General features: G+C 41.4%; 1 protein-coding gene across 1 annotated transcript in view; it reads left to right on the plus strand.

The window, feature by feature from the left end:
* Positions 1 to 21,507, plus strand: part of cdon (cell adhesion associated, oncogene regulated) — a 103,118-nt gene that overhangs the window by 62,296 nt on the left and 19,315 nt on the right. Inside the window, exons 2-7 of the mRNA XM_053623286.1 lie at positions 3,034 to 3,175; positions 3,457 to 3,735; positions 15,803 to 15,949; positions 16,039 to 16,182; positions 16,292 to 16,582; positions 16,757 to 17,026. Of these exons, the coding sequence (XP_053479261.1) occupies positions 3,094 to 3,175; positions 3,457 to 3,735; positions 15,803 to 15,949; positions 16,039 to 16,182; positions 16,292 to 16,582; positions 16,757 to 17,026 (1,213 nt within the window). The 5' untranslated portion in view covers positions 3,034 to 3,093. The remainder of the gene's footprint in view (positions 1 to 3,033; positions 3,176 to 3,456; positions 3,736 to 15,802; positions 15,950 to 16,038; positions 16,183 to 16,291; positions 16,583 to 16,756; positions 17,027 to 21,507) is intronic.

A 21,507-nucleotide genomic window follows, 5' to 3' on the forward strand; every position in this document is an offset into this window, starting at 1 on the left:
TTTCACTACTGTGCCGAGGTTTTCCAGTTGGTGATAATGGCTCTCAGTCTGGTTCTTTGGAGTCCCAGAGCCTTTGAAATAGCTTTGTAACCCTTCCCAGACTGATGTATTTCAATCACCTCCTTCCTCATCATTTATGGAATTTGTTTTAACTTTGGCATAGTGTCATAGTGACTGGGTAAGAACTTTTAACCAACTTCATGCAGTTGAAAAAGTTATATTTAAGTGTTGATTTGATTGAACAGGGTTTGCAGTAATCAGTCCTGGTTGCATCTAGTCCAGCTGAACCCCATTGTGAATTCAGTTTCATAGATTTGGGGAATCAGTAACTACGGGGGAAAATAAATATTCATAAAGGCCCAGTTGGTATTGGATAACTTTTTTGCTTCAAGAAATAACTATCATTTAAAAACTGTATTTTGTGTTTACTTAGGTTGCCTTTGTTTTATCTTTGATTTTGTTTTAATTTCTGAAACAATTTAGTACGAGATGTTTGTCTTCTGCAAAAATAGTAGTAGTCAGTAGGCAAATATTTTTTAACAGCACTGTACGTGTACTTCTAACAGGTTTGACATACACTTCATCTTTCTTGCTGTGAGCTGGCTTGCTATGGTGAGAAGATTATATTATTTCTTACCCAGGGGTGTCCCCCTTCAGTCTCCTCTTCAGGATGTGAAATGCATGCTCAATTGGGTTAAGGTCTGGTGATTGACTTGGCCAGTCAACCTTTCACTGATGAAGTCCTTTGTTGTGTTTGCAGTGTGTTTTGAGTCATTGTCTTGCAGCATCTGAAGTTCCTCTCAACTAGATTGGATGCATTTCTCTGTAAAGTGGCAGACAGAATGTTTCTGTAGACTTCTGAATTCATTCTTCAGCTACCATCATGAGTTACATCATCATTAAAGATTAGTGAGTCATGCAAGCCCAAGCCATGACACTACCTTCACCATGCTTGACCAATGAGCTTGTATGTTTTGGATCATGAGCAGAGCCATTCTTTTCTCCACATTTTGATTTTCCATCACTTTGGTAAGGTTAATCTTGGTTCCAGAAGTGTTGTGGTCTTATCTTTGTTTTTCTTTGCCAATTACAATCTGGTCTTCCAATTCTTACTGCTGATGAGTGGTTTGCATCTTGTGGTATGGCCTCTATATTCTGCTCTCAAAGCCTTTTTTGAACAGTGGATTTTCTTCACAGCTCTCACAGTGTTTGTCATCAACTGCTGCTGTTAATCTTGGCCGACGTGTTTGAAGTCTGGTAGTTAGTATACTAGTGGTTTCAGGATATGTCCAATGCTTAACAAATCTAAATGTAAATATCAGGAAATGGAAGCTGAAATTCTGATCTATCATTTCATATTCATCATTTGATCTCAAACCCAAATTTTTTCAGTGTATAGCAAAAATAATTGGCTTTGCTGTTCCAGTACTTTCGGAGGAAACTATATGTGTCACCTATTTAATTTGTCCGAGCTGAGCAACCTGCACTGTGTATCAAGCTCTATGGCATCCACATTGTGAATGTCTTAGCTGGAAGGTTATTGTCCTCAGCCCCCTTGCCAAACTGCGCTTACAAACCAGGAGAGGGTGATCAAAGAGCCATTGGATTAGCTTGGGCCTGACACAGAAGGTGGAGCCCAGAATGGGGGTGGGGTGGCTGTTGGTTCAAAAGGAAAAAGGAATGCCTTTCAAAACATTCCTTCCACACTTTTTTTCTTGTCTGTCTGTTTGGGCTCTCTGCATTAGTGTGCGAGTATGTGAGAGTGTGAGCCAGCACCCCATGTCTGCTCTTCAAGCTACAGTGAACCTGTAAGGAAACAACACACTGTGAGAGGAGAGTGATGTTACATTTTACATTTATATTACATTTATTCATTTAGTAGATGCTTTTATCCAAAGCGACTTACAAATGAGAAAATACAAGCAAAATGTTGAGTGTATGATGGCATGTATCGCTGGCAGAGAATGACTGAGAGAAACACAGATAGGGTGTTAGTAGTGGGATACAGTAAGAGATAGTGTCTGAGACAAAGGGGCAGGGAAGAGACTAAGTGGGAATTCCAGAGTGTGAATGTGGAGAGTTTCTCAGTAGGAGTCAGGAGTAAGGGATTTCTCATTAGGGGAAGGCTAGCCAAAATGAAGGAATGTATCAGAGGATGTGTCACAATGTGTATTGTGAGTGTTGTGGATTAATAGTTGAGCCTTAAGTACTATAGTTTTCTTTACATTAAGAATTCAATATACAGTTTTGCTCATAAATTTACACACCCCTTTCAGAATCTGCAAAATGTTAATAATAAAAAGTGATCATTAAAATTGCATTTTGTTTATTTAATACTGCTCTGAATAAGCTATTTCACATACCAGATGTTTACATATAGTCCACAAGACACAATAATAACAAATGGACCAGTTCAAAAGTTTACATATTCTTAATACTGTGTTGTTAACTGGATGATCAATGACTGCTTTTATGTTTTTTGATGGAGGTTCTGAAAGGGGTGTGTAAAATTATGAGCACAGCTGTAGACTACAAGTCTATATTTTCTGTATACAAAATACAGAATTATGAATTACAGAATTATGCCATGTATTATGACATGTAAACAGGAGTTCTGTTGGTTCTTAAAAAGTGGTGTTTGCTTGAAATTGTATTTTATGAACTATAGGTTTGATACATTTTAAATAGTCAAGGTATGGTGTCATTTTATTTTTTATGTATGATTACACACACACACACACACACAGAGGATAATATTGGGTCACTTTGGGCCAATGAGGTGTGAATTAAACTGAGGCAAGCATTATCCATCTGCTTTATCCAGGACCAGCACATACCGACAGTTTGGAGAAATTCAAACAAATGTAAACGTAGAAAAGCAAATATTGTGTCTGCTATGGAGCACAATGCTTTGTGTGACTAATTTGAAGAGTGTGTGTAGGTAGTATATAACAGCTGCAAATTAAGTCTTTAATTACAAGATAATTGGGAAAAAACTGAAGATACAATATTTTTTTTCCATTTTCTGTGCAGGTGTGCATGTAGGGGGTGTGTGTGTGTGTGTGACCCCTGGTTAGCATCCTGAGGTGAAACATGGAAGACAGAGGCCTAAGAGGCCTGACGGTTCTGTCCATTTTACTGTGCATTTGCCAAACCCTTCTTCTCAACTGCCCTTGTGAGTGTACACACACACACACACACACACACACACAATTTGTTTTGCACAGCAGGGACTCAATATTTAGTCTTCTCCTGAATATCCACATCTGGAAATGTGGTTGTTCATATTTCCCGCTTCATATCTCAGTCCATGCATGCATCATAGCATTCAACTCCAATATCAAGCTTTGCTTCTTGATGAGCCATGGTGAAATTGTTGATATATGAAATTACTGATATTGTGTTCTTCTCTCTGCTTTTTCTCTGTCTCTTTTTCTTTCCCTCTCTTCTCTGTAGTTGCATTATCTCTCTTATTCCACACACAACCTGCCTCTGTAGTTCAGAAGCAGGGTAGCGCTGTTCACCTGCACTGTTTGGTGCATCCTGCCTCAGCCACAGTCACTTGGTTGTTCCAGGGTCATGCCCTAGAGCCAGGGTCGATACCAGGGGTGGAGGTTCAGCCTGACAAGATCTCCCTACTCTCTCTCCAGCCCCAAAACACTGGCACTTACCAGTGTGTGGCACACTCGGACACAGGCTCCATCACCAGCCAGTGGGCACGGGTAACCATCGCAGGTATGCACGCAAGCCACTCCCACTCTGACACACTCAAAGGGGTGGAAAAATACTGAGAAATTATACTTAAGTGAAAATATGGTTTAGGCTTGGGACGAGAGTATCTGAAATCACTGATAGATGCCAATTGTCATGATGACCATCAGGTTGGATAATTTAAATGTCTGTTGGAAAACTTGATGTCTGCATCTTTGAGATAAATTGTGGTGTATCTCGTAACCTGTATTTCATTTAAGCCTTTTTTATAGCACTATACAAACTTTAATAGCTTATGCTGTCTATTTCAGAGCAGAACAAAAAACATCTTTCTCTGATGCAGCTTAGTTTCCCTTGTCCATGCTTGCCAGACAGATAAAGCTGTTCTTTTTAAATGTGATGTTTATCAGGGGTACTTCTCTATACAAAAATTCAATAATTATCTCCTCTGCTCTTACCAACAGAGTATGTGCACGTGTAGTTCACATAATTTTATAAAAAAATTTATAATGGGCCTAGGTACTGTTAATGACTCATTATGTTATTAGCTAGTCCTGATTTCAGTTTGCAGGTTTTTTTTTTTATCTTAACTGCACTGTAGAACTGTAACCGCAACTAAAACTGTAACTGTGATCCAAATGTCTCTGTCATGAAAGCTTTCAACCATTGGATATCTGAAACCAAGATATTTACAATTATATGCAGATGTCACTGATTGGTCACTTTTCAAGGTAGCAGGGTTGTAGGGATGTCACGATACCAAAAATCTAGTAGTCAGTACCGATACCGCCAAAAGTACACGATACTTGATACCAAAGTCGATACCACGGTGTGGTATAAAAATTAAATTTTAAAAATAAAATTAAAAACTCTCCTGGAGGACATCCTCCTCTGGCTGATACTGACAAAAAGAGAGGGGAGGGGGTATTTTAGTTATCAAACACTGTCTGACAATGACTAATAAAACAGGGGAGGCTACAAGTGCTAAGGTGCACTAGTAAACATTAGCGCGCGTGCACACACACGTTATACTCTGAATGCAAGCATTAGTTTAAATTCACTGATATGGTGGCAGGCCAAAAAGATTTATTAAAACCATTAACATTTCAATAATTATTTGTGACATTAGGCTACATTTTGCTGACAGGACACACGCTGAATGGTGGCCCATTAGGAGGTAGTTTATAACATTGCAATGCGTTAGCATCGTTAACAAATAACTGGCTATCACAAACATTACATGGAGCATAACGTTAGCTGGTTTCACAGCCACAATGCCAGCTGCCTCAAACAAACATAATATAGGGCCCGTCTTTCAGGCGCTTTGACCAAATTCGTGTTTCCTTGCTTTGTTTGAAATGAACAATAGCATCAGTTGCATACTGGGTTCAGAGTATCAATTATATGTTTGCTGTCATCCACCTCGAATGCGAAGTATTTCCATATTTAACTCTTGCCACGTTTCCTCTCAACAAGTCGGGGCGGACCTAAACTTCTCGCAATCATCTGTAGTTTTTCCCATGTGATTGTAGGCGTTCTTCTTCTTCTTTACCACTTGTGGACCGACTAAAACACTTGCGTGTATATGCTGCCCCATCAGTTCCGGAATAATCGCAACCTTGGTAACTTTGTCAACAACGGTACCTACGCTGCTGCAGAAAAACAAGTACCGTCACATTTTAAGAGCGCTGGTCCCGACTTGGTACCGAAGTATCGGTTCTCGTGACATTCCTACATGGTTGTGCATTACAGAATACCCAATAGAACATGCTCTGTGTTTCTGGCTCTGAGACCTACAAGACCTCTGAAGGTGTCCTGTAGTACCCAGCATCAAGACGTTAGCTGCAGGTCCTGTAAGTTGCGAGGTGTAGCAGACTTATTGTTCCAACTGCTCGATTGGATTGATATCTGGGAGATTTGGAAATCAGAGCAAGACCTTGAAAACTTTCATGTTTCTCAAATCAATACTGAGTAGTGTGGAATGTTCCTATCAGAACATTGCCCAGATCATCACACTCCCTGCACCAGCTTGTGTTCATCTCACAGTGCATCCTTAACTGGTAATGTAAAGGAAAACAGGATTCATCAGACAAGGTGACTTTCTTCCATTGCTCCAAGGACCAGTACCAATACTCACGTGCCCCTTCATGGTGGACAGGGGTTAACATGGGTTAACATGGGCACTCTGACTGCTCTGTGGCTACATAGCCTCATATGCAGCAGGGCTATGTGTTGTGACAAATTCCTCCTGTGAGCATCATTAAAATTGTCTGTGACTTGTGCCTCAGTAAGCCTTCTGTTGGTTTGGACCAGACAGGACAGCCCTCGTTGCCCTCGCACATCCATGAGCCTTGGGTGCACAACACCCTGTTGCCGGTTTGTGGTTTGTCCCTTCATGGATCATTGTATTCACCCCTGCTGCTGCAAGCACCACACAAGCCTTTTTTGTTACAGACATGCTCAGAACTAGTCATCTGGCCGTTAAATTTTGGCTCTTCTCGAAGTCACTCCTGCCCTGCTCCTTCACTCCTGCCCATTTTTACATGCATCCAACACACTGACTTCGAAAACCCACTGTTCACTTACTATCTAATATATCAGAAGTCTTTATGGCAGAGTAGCTGGAAGCTTTGCTTCAATGAATTCAGCGAAGGGGTTTCTGATCCACAGAAACTAAGCTGCCTGCTCCTCAGTTAGAGCTGGGAAATAACTATCAAATTTCTCCAGGACCTTTTGATAGATGCACTGTTATTTGATGTTGAGTGATTTTAAAATTCAAGTGTCTGTCTGCAATAAATGCATGGGTGTGCTCGAACATGTCACTGATCCCGGAGGAGACACTGGTTTTCCACATTTGTAGTTTTATTTCAAAAGCCTCTACTCGTTCATGCTGCATCAGAGTGTTTATGTTTGCACCTTGCATTGCTCTGTTCAGCTTGTTCATTTCAACGAATATGTCTGCAAGGTAGCCGAGTTGAGCAAGCATTTTTCATTGTCAAAAAACTCTGCAAGGTCTGGTCTCTTATCCTCAAGAAAGTTGCGCAACTCCTCCCTCAGGCTGAACAGATGCATCAGCACCCACCCTCTGGACAGCCACCTCATGTCAGTATGCATCAGCAGGGTATGGTAATCAGCGTCTACCTCTTCGCAGAGAGCAGTGAATAACCGGGAGTTGGTGGCTCTGGCTTTCACAAAGTTCCCGATTTTTACGACCACGTCTAAAACTCCACGAAGACTGGATTCCATTTCTTTTGTAGCAAGTGCCTCTCTGTGCAGAAAGCAGTGTGTTGACATGGCATGGGGAGCAACATCTTTGATACCCTGAACTACCCCAGACTGCCTGCCAGTCATCATGGCATCTCCATCAGTACAGACCCCAATACAGTTGCTCCAGTTTATCTCATTTGATCTCATGAAATTATCCAACGTTTCAAAAAATATCGTGTGCCATCATGGTACGCAGCTCTTTACAAAACAAAAAATCTTATTTTATCTGATTTCCCCATTCATAACGAACGTCTGCGAGGTGCCATTTTTGATGTTGGAAGACTCGTATATTTGAAAGGTGAAGTAATTACCATGAAGTTGGACAGAAAGCTGACCCTTCACTTCTTCTAACATTGTTGTGATGCGAGGTTTGACGGTATTATTTGATAATGGTACTTTAGCCAATTGTTTTGACTTATCCTCTACAAATAATTCCTTGCCAATCTCTGTTGCAGATGGCAAAGTCAAAGTTTCTGCAATTGTATGCCCTTTCTTTGCTTTGGTGATTTTTTTCAGCAACTGCATACAATATTCTTGTCAGTAGCTGTGACATCCCTCATCTCATTTTGGCCTCATGCGTTCATTAGCAAGGACTATGGTGCAGATAACGCACTGTGTGCCCTTGTAGCACCTCACTCTGATATGCGCAGCCTGCCTGGAGCTGGGCAACTTCCACTGGATCCATTTCACCTGGTTGCATACAGTGCTGTGAAAAAGTATTTGCCCCATCCTGATTTCTTCTGTTTTTGTGTATATCTCATAATAAATTGTTTCACAGATTGAAATAAAGGCAACCTGAGTAAACACAAAATACAGTTTTTGAATGATAATGTTATTCGCTGAAGCAAAAATGTTATTCAGTACCAACTGGGCCTGTGTTAAAATGTAGAAGGAAGGATTACAAAGGGAACCTGGGAAGGGTTACAAAGGTGTTTGAACGGCTCTGAGACTCCAGAGGACCATAGGGAGAGCCATTATATCCAAATGTAAAAACTCAGCACAATAGTGAACCTTCCCAGAAGTGTCTGACCTTCCAAAATTCCTCCAAGAGCATAGCAAGCAACTACTCATACAGAAAGTCATAAAAGAGCCAAGGACAACATCAAAGGACCTTCAGGCCTCTCTTGCATCAACAAAGGTTGAACATGAACATCACTGTTCATGACTCCATTATCAGAAAGACACTGGGCAAAAATGGCATCCACGGAAGAGTGGTGAGGCAAACGTCACTGCTAACCCAGAAGAACATTAACGCCCGAATTATCGTCCGAATTGTGCCAAAACACACCTTAATGATACTTTTGGGAGAATGTTCTGTGGACTGATGAGTTGAAAGTGGAACTTTTTAGAAGACAGGGCCCGTAACATTTGCCGTAAACCAAACACAGAATTCCACAAAAAGAACATCATACCTACAGTCTAGCATGGTGGTGGAAGTGTGATGGTGTGAGGATAGTTTGCTGCTTCAGGGCCTGGGCAACTTGCAGTAATTGTGGGAAACATGAATTCTGCTCAACCAGAAAACCCTAAAGGGGAATGTCTGGTCTTCAGTCCATAAGGTGAAACTCGAGCGCAACTGGATTGTGCAACAAGACAATGATCCAAAGCAAGGGAGTAAGTACTAGTCCGAGAAGTAAGTGAAAGACTGATCTCCAGTTATAGGAAGCGTTTGGTTGTAGTTATTGCTGCTAATAGTGCCACAAACAGATTTTAAGTTTAAGGGAGCAATTAGTTTTTTATATTGGTGAAAGGTGTTGGATAACGTTTTGCTCCAATAAAAATAAATAAATAAATAAAAACTTTATTGTGTTTAGTCAGATTGCCTTTGTTTTATGTTGTATTTCTTTTGAACCTCTAAAAGTATTTTAGTATGAAATATACACAAAAACAGAAGAATTCAGTATGGGGCAAATACTATTTCACAGCACTGTAAGTGTGCATTGTTAAAGAAATTTTTCCATTTAATACAGCACTCTGTCTTTTTAAGTAAGAGTCTACAAACTTGGCACATCTTGATTTTGTCATTTTATTCCACTCTTTCTTGAAAAAATGTTCCATATCTATCAAATTGGTAGGGGGTCACGTGTGCATAGCCCTCATGTCACTACACAGGTTTTCAATAAGATTTAGATCTAGGCTCTGATTGGTCCATTCCAAAATGTTGATCTTCTTCTGAAGGCTCAATGGATTTAGGTTAACTTGGATTTGTGCTTTGGGGCATTATCATGCTGAAAGGTGATATTTTTCTTCATCTTCAACTATTTAACCAAGGCCTGAAGGTTTTGTGCCAAAATAGATTGGTATTTGGATATATCTATGATTTCCTCTATACCAAGTCCCAGCTGAAGAGAAGTAGCCCCATAAAGCTTCACTGTGGGTATGGGGTTCTTTGGTTGATAAACTGTCTTGGTTTTGTGACAAACATATCTTTGAGAATTATGGACAAAAAATTCTATCTCAGTCTCATCAAACCAGAACACATTTTGCCATATGATTTTGGGTGATTTAGGCAGGATTGAATTTTTCTCATGAGAAAGGGCTTCCATCTGGCCACCCTATTCTATAGCCCACACGTGAAGAATATGAGATTGTTGTCACAGGCAGGGCGTGACTAGTATTTGTCAGATATTCCCGTAAATCCTTTAATGTTACCGTAGGTCTCTTGGCATCCTCCCTGATAAGTTTTATTATTGTCTTTTTGTCAATTTTGGATGCATGTCTTGTTCTAGGTAATGTCACTGTGATGCCCCTATTTTCTCCACTTTATGATTGCCTTCACAAGTGTTCCATGATACACCTTATATTTTGGAATTTCTTTTGTACCACTCTTCTGATTGATACCTTTCAACAATGAGATCCCATACATGTTTTGTAAGCTCTTTGTGGGCCATGGCTTCAGCAGTTGGGTGAAATCAATAATATGTCAGAATCACTTCATTGATGCCAGGTGTATGATTTAAATTAATTTCCTGTTGGCAGCAGGTGGCGATATGACTATAACTGAATATTGGCATGTAGATGACTTCAAGCCAGGATTCGTATCAAACGTGAAGTTTTCGGGAGATTAGGCATTGAATGCTTGAGTTATAACAACTTTCTCTTTAATAGCAGTAATAGCATGCTTTAGCACTTAGCTAAGTGTTGAATAGCAGGAGGGATGGGGGACAAAGATAAGGTCTCCTTGCTGGATGCCCCTGTTGAACCTTCCGGCCTGTTCGGCAGCGCGGTTAATGCCATCACCAACAGGTTTCGTGAAACAAAACAGCAAATGGTGGTGGGGCGGCCACTGTCGCAGCCTGCTACTAAGCCTGATCTGAGGATGATCATAAAGGCCAAGCAGACAAAGAAGGAGCAGTCCTGATGGGTCATGGAGGAAAGGACGTGAGGTTGTTAGGGCAAATAGCCCCCAGTGCTACTGTAGGGCCTCCCCTAGCCAAGGCCGTCCCAAGTTTTCAGTTTTCTCTGGTCAGCGAGCTGTCACGGGGCAACAAAAATCTGATGCTTTCTCTCCAACAGAATGTGGAAAAGTTAACATGGCTAAAATACCATCTGGCAGTGTGGAAACTACTGCCAAATGTGTCTCCATGGGTTCCGTCTACCATAGAAAAGGGTTACCGGGTCCAGTTCAAAGCTCACAGTGGTCAGCATAGAGCAGAGCCTGACATTAGCGCAGGAAGTAAGATCCCCCTTGGACCAAGGGGCCATAGAACATGTACCGCGTTCCCTGAGGGAGGGAGGTTTTTACAGCCGTTACTTCCTGGTCCGCAAAAAAGATGGGAGTATGTGGCCAATTTTATATCTGCGTCATCTGAACCATACTCTTCGGACATACAGGTTCAAGATGCTGACGCTCAAACTTATTTTTCCACAGATTTAGTTCAAGGACTGGTTTCTGATAGAAGTAAGTGAAAGACTGATCTCCAGTTAACGGAAGCATTTGGTTACAGTTATTGCTGCTAATGGTGGCACAGATTGTAAGTTTAAGGGAGCACTGGTTTGTGACGATAGTCACAGGAAGTCCCTGAGGTTCGCGTTTGGAGGCAACACATACCAACATTGGGTTTTTCCCTTCGGGCTAGTTTTGTCCACTTGCAACTTCACAAAGTGCATGGATGCTATTCTGGCTCCCTTGTGACTCCAGGGGATCTGTGCACTAAACTACCTGGATGACTGGTTAACTCTAGCACGATCCAGGGAACTGACACTTCAAAATCGGATGTGGTTCTCGCCCATGAGGAGCTTGGGGCTCAGGTTGAACCTCAACAAAAGTATGCTTTCTCCAGTGCAGATGACTACTTTTCTAGAGGTTATATGGGATTCTCCTATGATGAGGGCGTTTCTATCCCCAACACACGTAGGGTCAATCCTATCAACATTAAGCAAGATAAAGCTGGGTCTGGGCATCCCATCCATTCTTTACGAGAGACCGCTGGGCCTTATGGCAGCAGCAGCAGCCAATGTCATACCGTTGGGCCTGTTGCATTTGAGACTGTTTCAGTGGTGGCTGAAAAGTCGGGGGTTTCATCCAAGGACGAAACCTCTGAGAGTAATCAGTGTCACGTGGCGATGCCTATGTGTTCTGAGAATTTGGAGGTGTCCCCGGTTTCTAGCCTCGGGTCATGCTCTAGGGGCGTCTACTTATCGCAAGACAGTAATGACAGATGCCTCCCTCACGGGATGGGGAGCGGTCAGGGAGGATTATGTTCACGTCCCCGTTCAGGTAGGCACTACTAATTCTTCACTGGGCAGAGGGACGGTTCTTGTCAGTGAGTTCAGTGTACATTCTGGGCAGCCGGAATGTGGGGGCAGACATCCTGTCAAGGCAGAGGCTGAGGCCCAGAGGTTGGAGGTAGGGCTGCACAATTAATTTAATATTGATTTTGATTCCGATTTTAACTGCCCACGATTACATGAACATGATCGACTGCAGTATTGACATTTAAAGTTCCTCCTCCACTCATAGAAAACTCCGCTGCACATCAAATCAAGTGCTTCCTAAACTTACAGCCAGTCACCATAGAGTGACACAGGGATGATGTCATTTTGTATGCCAAAACCCGGAAGCGAGTTAGCATTTTAGTCCTTCCTGTTCCATCGTCCAGAAATCAATGGGTTTTTTAAAATTGGATTTTGGTTGAAAACCTGAAATAAGGTCTGTGGTGAACACAAGCTCAAAATATTTCCACGTTTCATTCTGCGACATAAAGTACACCAGTAATACCCTACTTGTGAGTTTTTAAATTTTTTTACATGTATTGAAAAAGGCGATTGCTAACAAGTTGCTAAATGGGACTACAGACGTTGTCTGGGACATTAAACGTCATCACGCCAAACAGGGAAAAAAACTTTGCAGATAAACCCGTTCAGGTATGCTGTGCACAATTCCCAAAATAATTTGGATGAAGATTCATCTACAGAGTAAATTCATATTATGGAAAATGTTTTTAAATATTTTGGAAAAGATCTCGGAAGCTTGGTGATGGTGACGTAGTAGTTGAGCGCCCGTGGTGGTGTTCGTTTATAGCATACTTTTAGCTGTTTATTTCTGGCGGTTGTATTTAGGCTTCAAACTTTGAAAAAGTTGTTAATTTGTGAAAATTATCTTGATGGGGAAAATGTGTTAATATTGTAAACTTTTGTTGATCACAGACCTTATGTTTTGCAATAATCCAAAAGCCTACGGGAAAATCCTATTTGTGTTTTTGTCGAGTTAACCAGTGGGATGCAAACTTCCGGGTTCCAGTACAAAATAACGTCACCACTCTATTGGGTGATTTGGCTGCGTCTCTCCTCCTGTAAACACTGTTATTGCCTTTTCTGCATAGGCCTGAATTGTTTGCATTTGGTTGATGGCATATTTATTTTTACTTGTCCTATATTTTGGGTACAATTTTATTTATATTTTGCTTATACGAGATGATGCACTTTATTGACCAGTGTAATTTGATGCAAAGTTTTGTACATTTGAACGTAGCACAACATGGAGGTGAAAGCAGTGGTCTGTTTATTTAAATGTGAAAGTGCAATAAAAATATGTTGTCCCTAAAATCAATAAATAATCATGATAAATAATTATGATCTCAATATTAATCAAAATAATCGTGATTGTCATTTTGGCCATAATCGTGCAGCCCTAGTTGGAGGCTCCATCCTCAAGTGGTGGAGTCCATATGGTGGAGGTGAGGCCAAGAGGAAGTGGATGTGTTCACCTCCAAGGAGACAACACACTGCCCGCTGTGGTTCGCCCTCACTCCTCCCACACCATTAGGGCTGGACGCCGTGGTGCACATGTGGCCGAGGTCACATCTGTATGCTTTTCCCCCGATCGCTCTGCTCCTGCTCCAAGACTGTCTACGTCTGCTGCTAGTAGCTCCTTATTGGCCAGCTTGAATATGGTTCTCAGAGATAATATCCCTGCTAGACGGCACTCCTTGGGAGATTCCCATCTGCAGGGATCTACTGTCTCAAGCCGGAGGGCTGATTTATCACCCTCGGCCGGAACTATGGAAACTGTGGGTCTGGCCCCTGAGGGGCAACAGCTCATAGATTTTGGTCTCACAACTGAGACTGTAGAGACCATGTTGAACGCTAGAGCACCATCCACAAGGAAATTGTATGCGCTCAAGCGGCAACTTGTTGTCTTGTGGTGTGAGGAACATCAGCTAGACCCAGTGAACTGCACAATAGCTACAGTCCTGGAGTTCTTACAAGGACGTTTCTCAGCAGGGTTGGCTCCTTCTACAATCAGGGTCTACGTGGCCGCCATTTCGGCCAGCCACGCCCCGATTGATGGAGCCTCTTTGTGGCAACATCCTCTAACTTCGAGGTTTATGCGTGGTGTCAGGCGGCTGAGGCCCATCTGCAGACCACGCATACCTTCCTGGAACGATTCTGTGGTCCTGGAAGGAATGTCAGATGCCCCATTTGAGCCCTTAGAGTCAGCCTCTGAGAAGCTTCTGACTCTAAATGTAGCTCTTCTACTGGCCCTGACATCTCTCAAGCAAATAGGAGATCTACAAGCTTTCTCTGTTGCCCCTTCCTGCCTTGACTTTACTCCTGGATTAGCCAAGGCCTTCCTGTATCCTAGGCTGGATTATATTCCTGAAGTGCCTACATCTGCTTCCCAGCCAGTAGTGTTGCAGGCTTTCTGCCCTCCTCTGTTCCTCACACCAGAACAAGAGAAATTGCACCTACTGTGTCCAGTAAGGGCTCTCTGTACTTGCATCCACCGCTCTGGCTAGTGGCGTAAGTCTGAGCTGCTGCTAGTCTGCTTTGGAGATTACAGTAGAGGGGATGCTGTGTCAAAGCAGTGCATCTCTAATTGGATAGTGGAAGCAATCTCTATCGTTTATGAGGCACACGGTCTCGCTATGCCTCTGGGCATAAGGGCTCATTCCACTAGGTGGCGTATCCTTACAGGATGCGTGAGCTGCGGCGGTGTGGTCTACGCCACATACATTCATTCTATATTACAGGTGTGTCTTGCGGATGTCTTGCAATGACCCTCGGGCTCGGATCTTTTTGAACAAGCTGTACCCTCAGTATGAGGGAGTGGGTATTCTCGTTCCCTCGGTGTGGAGCTCACGCGATGTGGAATTCCCTTTGAAAGGGATCGTCTGGGTTATGCATGTAACCCTGTTCCCTGAGAAGGGAACGAGACGTTGCATAGCTTTGTCATATTGGGGCATGCCTGTGAATTGCGTCTTCGTTTCAGATAATAGCAGCTGATGGCAATGTTCGCAGGTGCTGTTTTTATATCGCGTGATGCAAATAATTGCCACGTCACCTGATTACGGCAGGCCTGTAAATAGGCATGATGTTACCCAACTTCAGATGCCGGTCATGTGCGAGGGCCCTTCCCACAGCGTGGAGCTCACGCAATGTCTCCTTCCCTTCTCAGGGAACAGGGTAACCCAAAAGTTTTTCGCTACATGGCGTGGGTGTGGAGGTCTCTCAAATTTCGATGTGTCGCCATCAAAAAGGGAGTTGTTATAACTCAAACATACAATGTCCAATCTGCTCCAAACTTCACATATTTGATAAAAGTCCTTTACTGAATACATCTACATGCCAATATTCAGTTGAAGTGATAACACCACCTGCTGGTAACATGAACTGACATGTTTTACACTAACTCAGACATAAAATGTTCAATCTGCACCAGTCTTCACATATTTTATACAAAACCTGGCCTGAGGACATCTACTTGCTAATATTCAATTATAGTCATAGCACCACCTGCTGCCAACAATAACTGACATATTTTGCACTAACTCAGACATACAATGTTCAATCTGCACCAAACTTCACATATTTGATACGAATGCTACCCTGAGGACATCTTCGTTCCAATATTCAGTTATAGTCATAGCGACACTTACTGGAAACAGGAAAATATGTCAAAAACAATTATATAAACTCTTAAAAAATGGAATGGTTTTTCTCTGGCAGGGCAGCCCCACCATGCACCCGGGTGCAAGGGCCCGTTTGTTGCTGCTTGCAGCTTTAATTATCGATTGTATTGAAAATGAAACCGGAGGACTTCAGTATTTGTATTGGACGATTGTTTTGTAGACTGCAATGGATTATAAAATAATAAAGAACAGGTAAAATTATTCATCCCTACAGCACTTGCCTTTGGCTGGTCAGACTGATTGGTCATGCAGATAATTATATATTATTATTCAGTAGAGAGGATATGTTCCCAGTTTCCCACACTCCAATGTAAATATTTAACTGATGGGCTTTTGTGGTGGGTCCTAGGTTAATAGGTTGAATGTTTTATTTTGTAATTTTACATTGGCCTGTTTCACTGTACATTTAGATATTAAGGAGTTTGGACAGACCCATCGGCGGTCTTTAGTAGAAAAAGAAGGGAACACTGCTGTTATTGAGTGCCGGCTACCTCGGAGTAATCCCCCGGCTTTGCCACGTTACAGAATACGGGGGAAATGGCTAGAGGTGTCTACAGGTATACCACAGTATCCCAGATCAAGAATATAACTCACATGTTTTCAGTCACACTTTAATATGTTTTCTTAACCTGTGTTTATTTTTCAGATGAATATTTAATACTCCCCTCTGGGAACCTTCAGATAGTCTCTGTTTCTCCAGAGCATCAGGGCATGTATAAATGTGGAGCTTATAATCCTGTTACCAGAGAGGTCAAGGTCGAGCCCTATGGCACTAAGCTCTTGGTGAAAAGTAAGCTGGGAAAAAATGCACTACTGCAAAGACACTTTGTAGAAAACACGAATACAGTTGTTTTGATGTGTTTGGATTGCATTTAGCTCACCCCTCTCCCCCTTCACAGATTCAGATGGTCCTTCCCTTGTGGGGATAGTATATCCAGTCAAGTCTGTCAACCTTTCAGTGGAACAGGCCATGTCCTTGGTTCTGGAATGTGTAGTATCAGGAAATCCCTCTTCTGTTGTTAAATGGTTGAAGGATGGCCAAGAGCTGCCACTTGCTCCCAGACTGAGACTTCTGCACAGTAATCTGGTGCTGAGAGATGTTCAGATAAGTGACAGAGGAAATTACACATGCTTTGTTCAAGTAGAGGAAGGTGTTGTGGCCAGTGCCAACTATACTGTGGATGTGCTCGGTGAGTTCAGTCATGTGGAGTATTAAACTAAACTCATATTTCATATTTGATTCAATTACATGGTCAAAATACAGGTTAATATGCATAAATATTAATACAGCTAGACATTTGCCATGTTTTCACTGTGATGGAAACAAAATACATTAATATCATTGTTTTCTTTTTCTCCCACAGGGCCTCCTATTATAATAAAAGGTCTGAGTGACCAGACGGTGAAATCTGGCTCATTTGTGCAATTCAGTTGTGCCACCTCAGGAAATCCTGTTCCTAACATCACCTGGTTCTTCAACTCTTACCCAGTTTTATCCTCACCACGACTCCAGATATCAAACTCCACCCTGCGTATTTTCTCGGTCACTGTTCAGGACCAGGGCATGTACCAGTGTGTGCTAGACAATAGGATTGGCTCTGCACAGTCAGCTGCCAGACTTAGCATTCTGTTGGGTAAGAATGTTTTATTTTTCATCAGCATAAACAAAAGTTTCCTATCGTTACATTTTGTCAAGACTCATTTTATAGAATCATCAATCTAAAGTTCATTACACAGCATTCTCAAATTTACATTTGAGTATGTATAGTGGTGTCAGTGAGGGATATATGAGACTAGTATTTAAGGGGTGAGTACAACAGGCTCTGTTGAAGCGTTGGAAGGAGGATTATGGGACGTAGACAAGCTTTTTGGCTGCATCAGTGCTGGGGGAGGGTTGCAGGAGCAGAGAGGTCTTTGGCGGGCAGCACCAGAGCCATGAGAGTGAGCTTTGTGTGTACTGTCATGGATAAGCTCTTGAACAGCGGAATGTAAGGAGTAACTGCACAAGGTTATGATGAGGAGCAGACCACCCGGCTGTCAAACTTACACACAACTGGCCTTCTACTTATTAACACATACCTCTGCACACACAAACACACACGCAAAGCCTCCCCCATACTGCTTCAACTCTGTTTATCAGCATTGCCCTGCATTTCTGAACATGATTGATAAAGGCAGAGATATACAAGGTTTCTGTTAGAAAAAAAACAGCTGAGGTCATTTCCAAATGCTGTTTTTTCCTGGCTTGCATGACAGAGAGAATATGGTTTTGATAAAACGCAGGTCAGCTTAAAATCATGATTGTTTATATAAAGTTGTTCATCTCAGTTACTGGAAGAGTATATTATGGAAAAATATTGCAGGGTCAGTTGTCTGGTAGATCTGTCCCAAAAATTGCTCCTAATTAATCATCTAGCTCATATGTTCTGCTATTTAAAAAAAAAAAAAACTGCTCAGTTTTTTAATAAACCTGAAATAGTTTCAAAATAGTTTCAAAATAGTTTCAGAGCATGTCAAAAATTTTGTAGTTTAAAATAACATTGAGTTGTATGGCTTTAAACATATATATACAGACAATAACCTGCACCACTGAGACATTGCTAAGTAGTGAACAGAACGTTCATTCATTCATCCATCTTTAGTAACCACTTTATCCAGGTCAAGGTTGTGGTGGATGAAGAGATCTTGGGAACACTGGATGTGAGAGAGAAATACAGATACCAGTTTATCAGGACCCATGTACTCATTCACACACTCATTTAGACCTAGCCAGTACATCTACCTGTGTGTGTTTTGGGAGGTGAGAGGAAACCATAGAACCTGGAGGAAACACGTGGACATCATGTGGAAGTTTGTACAGATAGTAAACGGAGGTGAGGATTGAACTGGGGACCCTGAAGCTGTGAGGCGGCAACACTACCAACTGTGCCATCATGTTGCCCCTAAGCAGAACATGATGGTTAAAATACATTATCTGAACAGTAGATGAAATATCATGATATTTGGATTTGTTTAGGCAAGACCTCCTTGCAAGACTTCAGAAAGTGGTGTGTATGAGGAGGTTTGGCCAGTCCTGTAATGACAGTGGCCAGCCAATCCCTTTGATTCGCTGGTCATACTGCCACTGTTTCCTTCTCAAAGGCCAACCCACTCATTTTATTCAGGCTGTGAGCACAGTCCATGCTGGGAAGTACATCTGAGAGGCCTCTGATGAGCACGGATCCGAATAGGTCAAGGCTTGTTAATTGTGGGTGATCAGAAGTGATTTAAGAATCCATTCATGGTACAAAGTGGTTTCTCTCTCTCCACTCCCTCACTTTCTCACTCTCCCTTTTTCTTTCTCTTTCAGATAGTCATGGTGGTCTCCTAGTTGCAATGTTTACAGAACACCCAACATCCCCCCATTAATTGACATAAAGAAGACCTGAGTCAGAGTGAAGGAGAGAGACAAGTACATGCAAAATTTATAATAATGTATTCATATTTGGTTACATCCCTAGTAAACAAAGTAGATGAGGTGAAGATTTGTCCCTGAAACTTTCACTGCTTGTCTCTCTGCTTCACTCGTGTTCTGGGTCAGTTTCACCACCCAGAAAATGTCAGGTGGCATTAATGAAAATTATATTTTATTTATACTTATTTATCATTACAGAAATTAACATTTACCATGTTCTTATTATGGCCACATTTAAAAAATAAATAAATAAATAAAAATCATTAAAATATAGGAAAACTATATAAAAACTGAAAAGATGCTAAAAAGTTTACAGTTCTTACCTAATAGAATGCATAGAATTGATCTTTTTAAATATAAATTTATTCAAATGTTTAACACAAATGTTTTTTTCTGGTTGGACCATCTGACTTAATAGTTGTACTACCTGACTTTTCTGGCTCTTTTCATTTTAAACAGACATCATTATAGTAATAACACATTTTTTATTAAATTTTTTTTTTAGGTCTTACCACTTGATGTGGTAAACTGAACTTTTTTGAGATCTTTCTGATGCAATACCTGGCCCACTATTTCTTAAAGACATGCCAACATAAAAGTCTTTTTGCCCCATCACATCTGAAGAAATCACAATTTATGTGCAAAAGTTTTTCAATGAATTGAATACTTTTAAAATTGTCATATTTTTCTATATTTTATGAATGTAAAGGTCTATAAATGTAAAAAAAAAAAAAAAAAAAAAAATTTGACTAAATTACCCTTTTTAATAATTTACTTAATCTGCACATATAGTTAGATGCTCTCACCCACCTGATGTTTTTAGAGTTGAGGAGGCAAAAATGTCCGAAATTATTTTTATTTTGAACTGAGAATGTATTCACATACATAAATGGGATATAGTAGATTAATGCGATATGTCATGTATTGATTAAAATTTTATATAGGGAAAATATTGGACCCATTTGTTTGGACTAGAATTCTGCAGGTCGAAAAAAAAAAAAAAAAAACGTGAGGTTTTCATTTTACTGTGGATCTTTAAAGGACAGCATGCCAAAGCTCATGTGGACGGTTTCCATATTTCAACTAAATGCTCAGTGTTTGTCCTATTGTCATGAGATTGCAAGTTTGAATCCAGACATTGCCACAGCCATCCATGTTCGGGAGCCAAGAGAGTGCAAAATTGACAGGAAAGGAGGAATGACATTACCTTTTCCCCCCGTCAATCAGAGCGACACTAGCCAATCCTGCATGTCTGTAAGCTCATGTGCACAGAACAGGGCAGATTGATCTTTCTTCCAAGTGTGTTACCCTTTCATCATTCTTGAATGATTGTTCTAAATTGTTATTAAAAGAAGCCCTCCTCAGAAGCTCATCCATCCATCCATTTTCTATACGGCTTATCGTACTGGGACACGGGAACCTGGAGCCTATCCCAGGGAGCATGGGGTACAAGGCAGGGTACATAGTGGACAGGGTGCCAATCCATCACAGGGCACAATCACATGCACCCATTCATACACTACAGACACTTTGGACATGCCAATTAGCCTACCATGCATGTCTTTGGACTGGGGAAGGAAACCGGAGTACCCGGAGGAAACACCTGCACCACAGGGAGAACATGCAAACTCCACACACACACAGGGCAGCAGCGGGAATTGAACCCCCAACCCTGGAGGTGTTAGGCAAATGTGCTAACCACTAAGCCACCGTGCGCCCCGCCTCAGTCATAGTCGTTATAATGCAATGCTGCTAAAACAATAGCAGTTAAATATGCAGAAGCAGCTGTGAGGATGTCCTAGCTTTATAGTATATTCTGTTATGTAGAGTATGTAGAGTGAAATATTCTTATCTTCCTGGAAGGTAGCACACCCAAAAACTGAAGTAAATCTGGTAAAATACTATTATCTGTCTATCGTTGTAAACTTAAAATGACAATTTCTTGATTTGGGAAAGACATTATTGCTTTGAAGCATAGTTAGCTCGCTTACTCACAATCACATTAGATAGAATTTAGAAGGCTTGACAAAGTTCCACAGGACATCTGGTTAAGGAGTTGAATACATTTATGTTCTGCAATTAAAAAATAATGAAAAAGTACTTCATTTTCCAGCAATCTGTTTTTCCTCAGTATTTTCCAGTGTTGCCAGGGCATAGTGGAAGGGTTTACATAAAAATAAAAAAATAAAAAATAAAAAAACCCTTTTGGGTATAGACCATGGCCACTTCCGGTTTAACAATACCGATAATGACATTGCATTACACCCCTATTTTCTACTCTCTATGCATTCATTTCAACTGCAGCAGTCTCATTATGTGTCTGCGTGCATTGAGAATTTGTACTACAATGTAAAGAGAGGAAGAGAGGTGAAAAAATGGAGTGAATGTGGACCCTGTAATGGAGGGAGAGAGTGTAGAGCTTGTTTTTGGTATTTTACAGGTGTTGGGTGGAATGCAAGTGCACATGTTTTAGGCCCAGCCTTTGCTCTACAGTTACCAGCCCTGAGGCTGTTTGTTTTGTAAAGTAAACCAGTGCTATGCACTCAGAAGCAGGACAGATAAGAGATGCAGAGATATCATGCCTTAGTCCAGCTCTACACCATCAGCTGTGTACAATAAAATCTCTGAATACTGCTTTTTACTCACCCAAATTCAGCTGTC

The sequence above is a fragment of the Ictalurus furcatus genome, chromosome 4 (assembly GCF_023375685.1).
Source record: "Ictalurus furcatus strain D&B chromosome 4, Billie_1.0, whole genome shotgun sequence".
Taxonomy (NCBI): domain Eukaryota; kingdom Metazoa; phylum Chordata; class Actinopteri; order Siluriformes; family Ictaluridae; genus Ictalurus; species Ictalurus furcatus.